The sequence below is a fragment of the Vulpes lagopus genome, chromosome 2 (genome assembly GCF_018345385.1).
Source record: "Vulpes lagopus strain Blue_001 chromosome 2, ASM1834538v1, whole genome shotgun sequence".
NCBI lineage: Eukaryota > Metazoa > Chordata > Mammalia > Carnivora > Canidae > Vulpes > Vulpes lagopus.
In genome coordinates, this window is record NC_054825.1 from 86,303,871 (window position 1) to 86,316,885 (window position 13,015).

At 40.3% G+C, this 13,015-nt stretch overlaps 2 protein-coding genes across 2 annotated transcripts in view; one reads left to right on the top strand and one right to left on the bottom strand.

The window, feature by feature from the left end:
- MAP3K5 (mitogen-activated protein kinase kinase kinase 5) overlaps positions 1-13,015 on the bottom strand; it is a 199,587-nt gene that overhangs the window by 119,335 nt on the left and 67,237 nt on the right. The window contains exon 3 of the mRNA XM_041739454.1: positions 3,144-3,167. Coding sequence (XP_041595388.1) covers positions 3,144-3,167 — 24 coding nt within the window. The remainder of the gene's footprint in view (positions 1-3,143; positions 3,168-13,015) is intronic.
- LOC121481906 (transmembrane protein 106C) lies at positions 4,899-6,353 on the top strand. The gene has a single exon (XM_041739497.1). The coding sequence runs from the start codon at positions 5,047-5,049 to the stop codon at positions 5,794-5,796; it is 750 nt and encodes a 249-aa protein (XP_041595431.1). The 5' UTR covers positions 4,899-5,046; the 3' UTR covers positions 5,797-6,353.

Genomic DNA, 13,015 nt, shown 5'->3' on the forward strand with positions numbered 1-13,015 from the left:
AGCCAGTAAGCCAGGAAAGCACTATTAGTGTTTCAAAACATTATTCTTCTGCTGCTGGATAAAGATCTGTATCCTCAGAAACTTTAATACCATGTGTCATGGTATATAAAACATGAAATAGGATATGTAACTATTGAAATGGGTACTGGGGAATAATGCATCTGTGTAAAACTAATTCTGGGAGAGAATGGCTCTCAGATGTCTAGGTGTATATCAGCAGCAGAGGGGTAAAGCGAGAAAAATGAGAGTCATGCAAACATCAGAGAAAAATGGAATCCTGAAACCATCTCCTTCAAACCTCATGGAACAAGGCTTCAGGGTCCTCAAGGAAAACAACCAGCATGTTAAGGTTTTCCTAAGTTCCTGGCCTCACTGTACTTTCTAGTTTCTTCCCTATGTTTATAAGACAATAAATAAATAAATTTTTTTGTCAATTCCCCATTGTTGGGGAAGCAAAGGGGAGAGTGATAAGCTGCAGGAGCCACAGGGATGTTACGAGGCCTGAGCTAAGAGCCCCGTGAGCATGCGGTAGGGGAAAGTGTGAGGGTTGGTTGTGACACTGTTCGTTGTCTTATTGTTGTTGTTGTTGTTTGAGATACTAACTACTGAGAAAAGCACTTTTTTTCAGAATGATGAAAACTAATAATATGGGAATGTTTATTTCCCAGGTTGGCTCACGTATAACTCAGGAACCTTATTACTGCAATTTCTGTTCATAGATGACTGTCACACCCATAGTTTGAAATAACCAGTAATCCAGGCAGCCCGGGTAGCTCAGCGGTTTAGCGCTGCCTTCAGCTCAGGGCCTGATCCTGGAGGCCCTGGATCGAGTCCCACATCGGGATCCCTGCATGGAGCCTGCTTTTCCCTACCTGTGTCTCTGCCCCTCTGTTTCTCTCTGTGTGTGTGTCTCTCATGAATAAATAAATAAAATCTTTTTTTTTTTTTTAAAAAGAAAGAACCAGTAATCCAAAGCAAATGAAAAAAACAAAAAAACAAAAAAACACTGTGTGATCAAGAACAGACATCTCAGGCATAACAACTGCCTTTTACTAATAAGGTGCTAATTCTAAAATATTCAAACCTGCTTCTTGAAACAGAAAGACAATGTCTCCTTAAATTTCAAAATGCTGAGGCGTGCTCATAAAATAAACAACAGCGATCTCTCTGGTGCATGCCTGTATTCATAGCTATGAAAACCTGCAGCTCAAAACCTAATCCTATTCTGTGATCTTCCCTTAAAAAAAATAATGCTGATTCGGTTTTTCAATTTTTTTTTTAATTTTTTATTTATTTATGATAGTCACAGAGAGAGAGAGAGAGGCAGAGACACAGGCAGAGGGAGAAGCAGGCTCCATGCACCTGGAGCCCGATGTGGGATTCGATCCCGGGTCTCCAGGATCGCGCCCTGGGCCAAAGGCAGGCGCCAAACCGCTCCGCCACCCAGGGATCCCCGGTTTTTCAATTTTTAAATGCTACATAAATGTGAACATAAGTGTGTGTGGAAAATGAATTAAGTTTCTGGGAAGAAATGTTCTCAGCATTTAAACATATTGAAGCATTTGCTCCAAACCCTCAACTTTTGATAAGGACACCCAGCACCTGAAACCCAGCAGCTCACTCAAGCCAACAGGTGACATGTTCATAATGTGCAATATTTGGTCACCTATATCCCTGCTTCTCCACATGTCCAACCTATCAGCAGGCATGATGAGCTCTTCACTTCCTACCAGGTCTCAGGTAAATGCTACCTCCTTTCAAAGGCCTGTGACCGTTAGATATACGGCCACCCACTCTTCAGCACACTGCCGTGTATTAATTTTTCAATTTGTGTCTTTGCTTATTTGTTTACTGACCTTCTTCCCCAACTAGACTCTGGCACTACTCATTTGCTGTCTTTTTGAGCAGTTACGAATCTGGTTGCTTCCACTTTCTACCTCCCTAGTGAATCCTTATGGCACTAAGCCCAAAGCCTGGCACACCATACATGTTCAATCATTATTTGTTTAATAAAACTGTTACACTAAAGAGATGAGATGCCTGAAGCAATAATTGCTCATTTCCTGTAGAGATGTGAGGAATAAAGGTACATAATGATAATTTTACTTATGTTGCAATGCATCTCTGACTTGGTGCAATCTTAACCGTAAGTTTTAAACTTTCTGATCTAAGAAAAAACTACAATTATATTTTTTATCTTATCATCTTAAATCAAATCATGTGCAGATCTTTATGTAGGGTATTATTTTCACTCTAGGTTGCAAAGATACATTCTTATGGTTTTTAAATACTGGCTTATTTTCCAAACACAACCACCAGCATAACAAGGCTGATTCCTTTAGATATTAAATTGTGTGATTTTTTTTTGTGCATTTGTAAAATTTGAAATTTATTTTTATTACTTTTTAACTTTTGTTTAATATTGTGTAGAAGGTGGGAATTCTGTGGTGTGGTCTCAAAGGCAGACTACAAGACTCAGGAATTAAATCAATCTGTATAGATAAATAGGTAATAGATATACATGTACCTATATAATATATGTGTCTGTATTTGTGCCTATAATTCATGTTATATAGTATACACATAGATATAAATATCTATATATGTGTATATATGAACATAACACACACATATATATATGCGCATGTGTGCATATATGCAGCCTAAGTGCCACTCAGAATCACACAAAATTGGATATACAATGGAAACAGTTTTCTCCAAAATATAAGAATATATGCAAAAAACAGGCATCAGTGTCATCTCCCACTACTGTTTCACTTTTAAAGAAATATTTCGATAAAGTAACCATATTTATATTGATATCAAACTCTAAAGAGGAACAACAGAGAAATGAACAATTTGTGATGATAAAAAAGGGTTAGAGGGCAGCCCAGGTGGCTCAGCGGTTTAGCGCCACCTTCAGCCCAGGGCCTGATCCTGGAGACCAGAGATCAAGTCCCATGTAGGGCTCCCTGCATGGAGCCTGCTTCTCCCCCTGCCTGTGTGTCTCTGCCTCTCTCTTGTCTCTCTGTGTGTCTCCCATGAATAAATAAATAAAATCTTAAAAAAAAAAAAGGGTTAGAGATTGGTTGATGAAACAGAAGAGATAAAAAATTTCTGGAAGAGTTAAGGAAAATACTCACAGTATTCTTCTGGCAAATGATTTCCTGAAAAATGAGAAAAAAAATAAAGCAGAAGTTAATACAAACTTATTCAATAATTATTTGGTGTGGGAAAATTTGTATTAATAATTTTATTACCAATTAGAAATTTCAGAAGTATACCGTAAGTCCCTGTATTGGAGAAATTTACAAACTAACAGAAATGAGAGAACATAGAAGTATTGTCAATGGTTTAAAGGAATCAGTACAAACATGCAAAATCCAAAAACTGAATAATCTAAAAATCATTCTTACAGAATATGTAGGCACAGAATTAGCAGTCACGATCTTCTTGGGGAAAGGCTAAAAGGGGTTCAGGTTCCCTATGTAAACCACACTCACACTCTGCGAGGGTACCATGCAGATGCTGTCTCTTGGGAAATATAGGGTATTGGCTATTTATCCGAGTGGGCAAATCCACACACAGGTAAGAACATCTGACAATAAATAGTCACAAATATAATTTACATGTTGTTTAATAAAAAGTAGAATGTGAGAAATACACTGAAGGCACTGTCCCTATCTTCTAGGTTGTGAGGAGTGAGATTGTGCAAATAATGTAGCTATCCTAAATCAGCACAGAGAACTCTTGATAAAGCTAGCTGTCAGGGGATACCTGGGTGGCTCAGTGGTTTAGTGCCTGCCTTTGGCCCAGGGCGTGATCCTGGAGTCCCAGGATGGAGTCCTGCATCAGGCTCCCTGCATGGGGCCTGCTTCTCCCTCTGCCTGTGTCTCTGCCTCTCTCCCTCTCTCTGTGTGTTTCTCATGAATAAGAAAAAAAAAAAAAAAAAGCTAGCTGTAATTATCATTGTTTCTGGATGTTTAAATTACTAGAGGCATGGAAGAGACAATCTGATAAAGTCTATGGTATAAAGGCTTCACTGAGGTTGGGGAATCACGATTTAGAAAGAGAAATGGGACAGAATTTCAGAAACGATGGCACATATGTTGTCATGGAAACAGGGAATGTAAGGCTTTTGTGGCGTCTCAAGGGTGGGTCCATCTGGCTAAGAAGAAGAGCCAGATTAGGTGAGGTAAGGAATGAGCAGAGGAGCAATTCAAAGTCTAGCCAATCGGCCACCATTCTTCATCCCAAAATCAACATGGGGGCAGAGGGGAATTGACAGGGTCTTTGGCTTAGCATGGTATGTAGGATTTTTGAGTGCTTAAGGATAACAGATGGGTAAATAAAAAGCGATAGAGAAAGGAACTGTGCTGGGTAATTTTGAAATCATAATGATATATATATATATATATACACATATATATATATATATATATACACACACACTATGAGGGGCTCTTTGATACTTCACAATCTTGCTGATAAAAAAGGAAAAAAAAGGACACATACACCTTTAAAAATAAGTATTATATGCCTAGGTGTATGCATGTAGGTACACACATGAAAAGTCCAAAGAGTAATTCTACAATAAGGCCTTGTGTTTTTGAAGAGAATATTACTAAGAAATAAAGAAGTGTGAGAAGTTCAGTAGAGGGTGAAACTCAAGATGAGCTAAAGGAAGACAGACAACTTTCAAAGGCAAAGCAGGATGGTAGAGATCCAAGTTAGAGGACCAGGAATAGCAAAGGTGCTTTCAGGGAATAATATATATTACTATCAGGGGCTAGAAAATACAGTTCATTTAGGGAAGTATAAAGGAAAGAGTTAAAGAGATATTTGCAAAAGATCTTGAGTTTAATCATTAGACTAAGAAGAAAGTTCATTTTGGCATGTACCTATAACATTAGAAAGTTATTTGGGGGAGGACCGGAGAGGCAGGTCAACCTGCGGAGCGGGCAGGTGGCGGCGGGTGCGGCCCGGAACCGGAGCTGCCAGGAGTCGGCGCCCTGCAGGACATGACACAAGTGGCACATCCTGGCCATGGGGTCCCAGCATTCCACCTCCGCTCGCCCCTCTTACTGCAAGCGAAAGAAAGAGAACAGGGAGGATTTGCTGGCAGAAAGGGAGCAAGAAGAAGCCATTGCTCAGTTCCCATATGTGGAGTTCACCGGTCGAGATAGCATCACCTGTCTCACGTGCCAGGGGACAGGCTACATTCCAACAGAACAAGTAAATGAGTTGGTGGCTTTGATCCCACACAGTGATCAGAGGTTGCGCCCTCAGAGAACTAAGCAGTACGTCCTCCTGTCTGTCCTGCTCTGTCTCCTGGCATCTGGTTTGGTGGTTTTCTTCCTGTTTCCACATTCAGTCCTTGTGGATGATGACGGCATCAAAGTGGTGAAAGTCACATTTAATAAGCAGGACTCCCTTGTGATCCTTGCCATCACGGCTACGCTGAAAATCAGGAACTCCAACTTCTACTCGGTGGCAGTGACCAGCCTGTCCAGCCAGGTTCAGTACATGAACACAGTGGTGGGCACATATGTGACCACTAACGTCTCCCTCATTCCTCCTCGGAGCGAACAACTGGTGAATTTTACTGCGAAGGCTGAGATGGGAGGACCATTTTCCTATGTATACTTCTTCTGCACATTGCCCGATATCCTGGTGCACAACATAGTGATCTTCATGCGAACTTCAGTGAAGATTGCATACATTGGCCACATGACCCAGAGCTCCTTGGAAACCCATCACTATGTGGACTGTGGAGCTAATTCCACAGCTGTTTAGAAACTGCTCTTGGTTCTTCCATGGCAGCACCTGCCAGAAGAGACACAGCACCTGTTCCCAGGGCCTGAGTTACAGACCTATCCCAGGTGGTAGAAGTAGAGGAGAAATTGGTTCTCTTAATCCCCAGCAAACATCCTCCTGCCATTTAGGGGTGGGGGTGGGGAGAGCTCCTCTTTGTAGCACCATCTGTATTTCTCAGAACCAGCAGAATCACTGCCCAGTGCCTCACTTGTGCCTGGCAAATAGTAGGCACTCAGAGCAAGTTTGAAGAATTGAATTCCCGTCTTTTCAGCTGTTCTTGGGCATTACACATTGAAATCCTACCGCGGTTCTAGGTTATCAGACCATGGAGTGACATGGAGGTTGGACTGTTAGGGCAGCTCCAGAACGGGTCTCCCTCATCTGTGCAGAAGAGGCAGCAGGTGGGAACGTTTGAATACGTAAGAAAGCACAGACTGTCTAATACGGGAAATTTTTTCATCTCACAAATGCCTAGGAACTTAACAGAAACCTTTATCCTGTAGAAAATTACAGTTGTTTTTACATAGAGTCTATGTGAGGCTTGATTTACCCTTCATCCATTGGCTGGAACATGGATTGGGGATTTGGTAGAAAAATAAACCCTGCTTTTGATTCAAAAAAAAAAAAAAAAGAAAGAAAGTTATTTGGGGCCTTACTGGAAGACCCTGAATGCCAAGGTAAAGTACTTTGTTTTGTGAGCAACTGGCAGTCAAAATGTTTTTTAAGGTGAGCAATATACATAAAGAAGTATCAGCACACATTGGGACACAGTAATAGCAAAGGCTGAGAACACCATCAATGTCTATCAACTAGAAACTAGCTGAATAAACTATGGTATGTCCATTATATGGACTACAATCCAGCTGAACAAAGAATGAGCAAGTTCTTCATGCAGTGATATGGAAAGATCCCCAAGCTATCCTGTTAAGTGAAAAAAAAGCAAAGTACAGAATGGTTTTTAACCAATGTTCTTATTTATGTACCAAAAGGAGAAAAAGAAAATTCTAATTTGTACATTCATAAAATTTCTCTAGAGGAATATACAGGGAACTAATAATAGTGGTTGGTGGTAGAAAGGGGGGCTGGCTGGGTGGAGGATGAAGATGAGAGAATGACTTCACTACACATCCTTTTGTACTTTTAAATTTTTGTATTCCATGAAGAAAGTACATAAAAGGTAAACCTTGTTATAGTTTTAAAAAATACTAAAAAAATACTAATTAGATGGTGGTATTTAGTATTGGAGGGAAAAAAATTTGGGTGGCATTGCAAAAGTTCAAGAACGTCAAAATAAGAACTTGGGCAATAGTGGTGCGGGGGGGGGATGGAAATCAAGAGATGGATGAGTGACACTTTGGAGGAAAGTTCAAAGTGGCTCTTCCTATAGGTGTCTCATAGGTAGGTAGTGCATCTCTCTTTCTCCACAGACCCCTCACACACACACACACACACACACACACACACACACACACAATCATTCATGAAAAAATAAATACAAAAATTCTGGATAATCACAAAGCCAGGAACACAGTATGCAGAATTTTCCAAACTTGATTTATAGAGCATCTCTTTAGAGTAGCAAACCAGTCCTTTGGATACTGCTGTCTTGTGATAGTAACAACCCCCACCCCTGGCCTCCAAGTAAGAAGTGAATGTCCTTCTCTTCTTCCTCTACTGCACAATGTCCTCTGTACATTGCATAAGAAATCTGTTCTCTATGAAGCTGCCCTTGACTGCCATCAGTGACAGCAATCCTCCCAACAGAAGTAGATGGTATCCTTATTTCTGCCCCCACGGCCCTCTCGTACAGACCTCTATGACAACAATACATGTATTCACTACAAATGTGACATCATATGTTTCTCCCATCCTACATCACAAACAACTTGGATGTTGTGTTCATCTTCATACTCCACTGGTTGCCTAGTAAATCGAATGGCATGTAGTAGGTACTCAATAAAAGCATGAACAAATGAATAAGTTAATGAATGTATAAAATACTGGGCTATGAATCACAGTAGAAAGGTGTAAGTCCTGGCTCTGCTCCTGACTAGTCATCTGTCATTTCCCCTCTCATGTAACACGCTAAGAGTCAGGTTGAGTGATTGCTGGTTGCTTCCAACTCTGTGTGCTAGCATTTGTTTTTGGCTAAAGGCCTATCATGGTGAGCACTGTCCTTGTGCCACAGGAAAGAAAGATGGCCTCATGCCCAGCACAGGAACTACCCTACCAGCATGTATCTTTTGGTAGCAATGAAGGGAGAAGGCTGAAGGGTCCCTCTGCTTGGCACTACAGAAAATAAGCTGCTGTTGGCTTAGAACCAACATGCTACATCTTCCTGAAGAATTGCTCCTTGGAATAAGCCTCTTACATGTCTTCTTTGCTTTAATATCATTTTGCATTATAACAAATTCTGAAACTGTATTAAAATCATTCCCATGGAAAATCTCCCAAGAAATAATAAGTGTGTGTGAGGGCTATTTTGTAGCAGAGGAGGTACAGAGTGCCATGATTTACAAAACAATGGTTGGTTATCAAGTAAGCAAGATGCTTGTAGGAATGTCCAGAGGCAGTATTTAGTATTAAAAGGGCACAGGGTTCATACGGTTTCACTCATCTGTGGAATATAAGGAACACAAAGGATCATAGGGGAAGGGAGGGAGAACTGCATGGGAAGTCTTCAGAGAGAGACAAACCTTGAGAGTCTCTCAACTCAGAAACACCATTGCTGCAGGGGAGCTGGGTGGGGGGATGGAGTAACTGGGTAATGGGCATTAAGGAGGGCACATGATGAGATGAGCACTGGGTGTTATACACAAGTGATAAATTATTGCACACTACATCTGAAACTAAGTATGTACTTGATGTTGGCTAATTGAATTTTTTTTAAAAAAGGAGCACAGGGTCATTGCTTCTGGTTCACTACCAAACTGTTAAACTATGTTATATAGCGTCATATTTTCAAATGACTTTTTCCCTAACATTATACTGAGTGTGTAATTTACACTACTGGCTAAGTTAGCTTCTATTTAGAAGTACTGAAAAGAATCCAATAGAAATTCACGGTTATACTAAAAAAAAATCATAAGATCTATTGGATTCTTATTAACTATTGCTTATGGGGATCCCTGGGTGGCGCAGCGGTTTGGCGCCTGCCTTTGGCCCAGGGCGCGATCCTGGAGACCCGGGATCGAATCCCACGTCGGGCTCCCGGTGCATGGAGCCTGTTTCTCCCTCTGCCTGTGTCTCTGCCCCTCTCTCTCTCTCTCTCTGTGACTATCATAAGTAAGTAAAAATTAAAAAAAAAATAAGAAAAAAAAAACTATTGCTTATGTTTTGTCAAGGCTGAATGAATGAAGTTATTCTCTTGCAGGACGCCTGAGTGGCTCAGTGGTTGAATGCCTGCCTTCCGCCCAGGGCATGATCCTGGAGTCCTGGGATCAAGTCCCACATCAGGCTCCCTGCATGGAGCCTGCTTTTCTGCCTATGTCTCTGCTTCTCTCTCTGTGTGTCTCTCATGAATAAGTAAATAAAATCTTTTTTTAAAAAAGTTATTCTCTTGAAGGAGAGAGTTTACTCAGAGTTATGATGTAATTTTACATGAACAAGGACAATTTGGACATTTTAACTCAGTACAAATAAATAGCAAACAAGACCTTGGAAGGTGTCTAGCTACTCAGGCAGTCTAGTGGATGTTGAATTGTACTAAATTCGTTAAAGGAGAAAAAAGGAGGAAGGAGAATAAATTTAAAACACCACTGCTATATTCCATATCACTGCATGGACACTTCCCACCTAAACTGCCTAGCATTAAGACAAAATAAACTCCAGGTCCTTCCCAGTGAAATGTTCTAAGGATGCATTACCTCACTACAGCTTCATACTTGTCTGAATTCTTTAGGGGCCTTCAGGTCCGTCTATCCCCTGGCCACACCAGAAACACCCGCCCCCCCATCAAAAATCATTTTTTCCTCATATGCTTTGATAACCAAAGAGAGAAAGAAGACAAAAGAGACAATCTAATGTAGGTCTCCCTGTGAGGGAAGATAAAGACAACTTTTGATAGCTATTTGGGACAATGTAACTATGAAGAGGTCATTTTAAGGATAAATAAATGGAGTATCTCCAAAATTGGAAAGTGTTTGTGCCTAGAACTTAGGTAATTACAGCCAGAGGAAGGAAGTGGGAACAGCTGGTGTGGGGTTGCCAAGTTAAATTGATTCAGGGTGGGAGAAGCAGAACTAGTAAGCAGGATCTTAGTTTCCTGAAAGAAAAGGAGCAGGCTGGGAGTTCCTGGCTGGGAAAGAACATGGTTCCCCAGCTGGTGACCTTCTGGGTTCTCCCTTCTAATCCCACTTTCTGTCCGAGGGGAACTAGGCAAGTTTTCCACCAAAGTTGGGTAAAAGAGGAATATTTCTTATACTACCCAGCTCCATCCTCTTACCTAATTTCGAAACTTCAAAACAAGACTAGGAAATATTAGATGCACTGTTGTGAACACCCCGGGCCTCTCTGAGAATGTGGGACTTGTCTTTACCCTTAAGCATGCTGCAAAAATAAAGCTGAGCCAGCTCAGGGGGAAAACTCCAACACAGGTGTCACAGGACTGGCCCGTCTTCAAAGTTAGGAAACGAATTATATTTGTGCTTACACGTTATGCTTGTATAAAAAATATAAAAGCTCAAGTTAAAAAAAAACAAAAACAAAAACAAAAACCTCTAAAACCTAACAAGAACCTAGACAATCATATTTTTAGAGGACATATGAAATGTGTGTGCAGACTTAGAAGTATACGAGATGACAAGTCAGACAATATGGGGCTTGCCCTGCTCTCACACTTACTGTGTGTGCCTCTAAGTCATCATATCTCTCTGGGTTTATTTCTCATCTGTAAAGAAAGTATCTTTCATCTGCCTAATCTATGTGGTAAATACCTAACTTGTCTAGATCCTTGGATTGTTTTTAAAGAACTGAAATAAGTTTACGAAAGTATTTTAAGCATTTTAAAGACACAGGAGTTTTAATGTTAATACTCATAATGAGTATTATAATTGATTTTAATACTCATAATACTCATATTATCAGTATGAGTATTAATATTATGAAGGCAAATAACCCTAACTTGCTTCCTATTTTACCAGATCTAGAGACATTTTATACCTGTACTGTTTTGTGATCAGGGGTGAGAACACATCCTTCTCTTGATATGAGCAACTGTCAATTAAAACAACCTGTAGTAGAAGTCAAGTTAAATTATACCAAACCTAGGGATGCCTGGGTGGTTCAGCAGTTAAGCGTCTGCCTTTGGCCCAGGGTGTGATCCTAGAGTTCCAGGATCAAGTCCCACATCGGGCTCCCTGCATGGAGCCTGCTTCTCTCTCTGCGTCTTTTGTGAATAAATAAATATAATCTTAAAAAATTATACCAAAGCTAAAAAGTAATCCTAAAAGAAATTCTAGACTCTCTTTGCCTTTCCTCTAAATTTTATTTTATGTTTAAATAAATACATCTTGCTGTAAGTTGGAGACAGGTCTTTAAACAGGGCTGGGGTACTGATGAGTGATGTTTGACACATACAGAATTTGAAACAGCTTTTTAACACAAACTTCCCTTTATGATGTGTTGCTATTATAATTAACTTCCTCTTCTTTGACACCAGCTGTTTTTTCAACAACGCCTAACTGGACCAAATTATTCAAATACGGGATCCCTGGGTGGCGCAGCGGTTTGGCGCCTGCCTTTGGCCCAGGGCGCGATCCTGGAGACCTGGGATCGAATCCCACGTGGGGCTCCCAGTGCATGGAGCCTGCTTCTCTCCCTCTGCCTATGTCTCTGTCTCTCTCTCTCTCTGTGACTATAATAAATAAATAAAAATTAAAAAAAAAAAAAACAAATTATTCAAATGCAAGTTATTCCTTTAAAAAAAAGAACAACCCTATTGTTGTACAGCTAGAAGTATAATGAATTTCTGTACAGTAAATCACATTTTTCACATACATTTCAGTAAAAATGTCAAGGATGCATCAGACGGACCTAAATGGGATGATGGGTTGGAGTTCCACAAGATCAACTTGCACAAAAGGATCATTTATTCATAATGAACAAAAGGGAAGAGAACTCAGGCAAGCGTTGCCCCATTTGGTGGGCATCAGGAGGCTTTCAGATTCCTATCTCCTGTGTGCAGAAGTATTCCTTTTTGCTCTTTCATGTATTCAGACTCATGGGCCTATGATGAAAGTCTGTACAGATGAAGAAAATATCTGGTATCAGTGGTATCAACTCAGTGATATCAACTGGTATCAACTCAGTGATATGATGGCATCTTCCATTCACAGTGTAGCACAGACATCCTTCCCTCTTTATGGTAATTAGACACTAGAAATGGTGGGCAGAGGTGAGGAGGATCAAGGAGGCATGAGGAAGGAATGCAAAGGCAGACTCCATCCAGGAGACAGAGAATTCCTTAGTAGATGTAATAATATTGCTAAATGCCATGAAAGAAAACTGGATTCTCCAGTCTCAAACTCTTTCCAAAAACTCAGGGATGGATTCTACAACTGGGAAATGAACTCGTGCTAAATAAATCATTCATCTAGTGAGTCAATTCAAGCTCCTGAGAGAAAATCTTGATAAAGCAATGCTCACATATACTACTCATCTGCTCCTCCCCCAAATTACTTACCTGCCGCCCCCCCTCGTCCACTCTGATGTGCAATGACTATAGCTCAGAGAAGAGTTAGATCATAAAAAAAAAAGAGAGAGAGAGAGATCATTCCTACCAGTGAAATAAAGAAACAAGACTGTTCCTTCTCTCAACAGAAAAGAAAGATCTTCCCATGAAATAACAAGGTTTGGGACAGCTATGCTGGGGCAGGGGGAGTGTGGAGTGCCATAGTTTACAAATCGATGGTCGGTTATCAAGTAAAAAAGATGATTGTGGGGATGACCAGAGGCAGCAGTTCATATTAAGAGGACACAGGGTCAATGTTCCTGGTTCACTACTAACTTGTTCAACTTCTTTATAGGGTTATATTTTCAAATGACTCTTTCCCTAACATTTACTGATTTATTATTTATTATTTATTTTTTATTTTTTTTCCAGTCAGGTGCTGGAAAGAATCCAATAAAAATTCACTGTTACACTCAAAAAATAAAAAAAAACAGTGGAAAAATACAAATGTTGATTTCATACACAATT

Coding starts and splice junctions, on each gene's coding strand:
- LOC121481906 (XM_041739497.1), top strand. CDS start 5,047: ATGGGGTCCCAGCATTCCACCTCCGCTCGCCCCTCTTACTGCAAGCGA.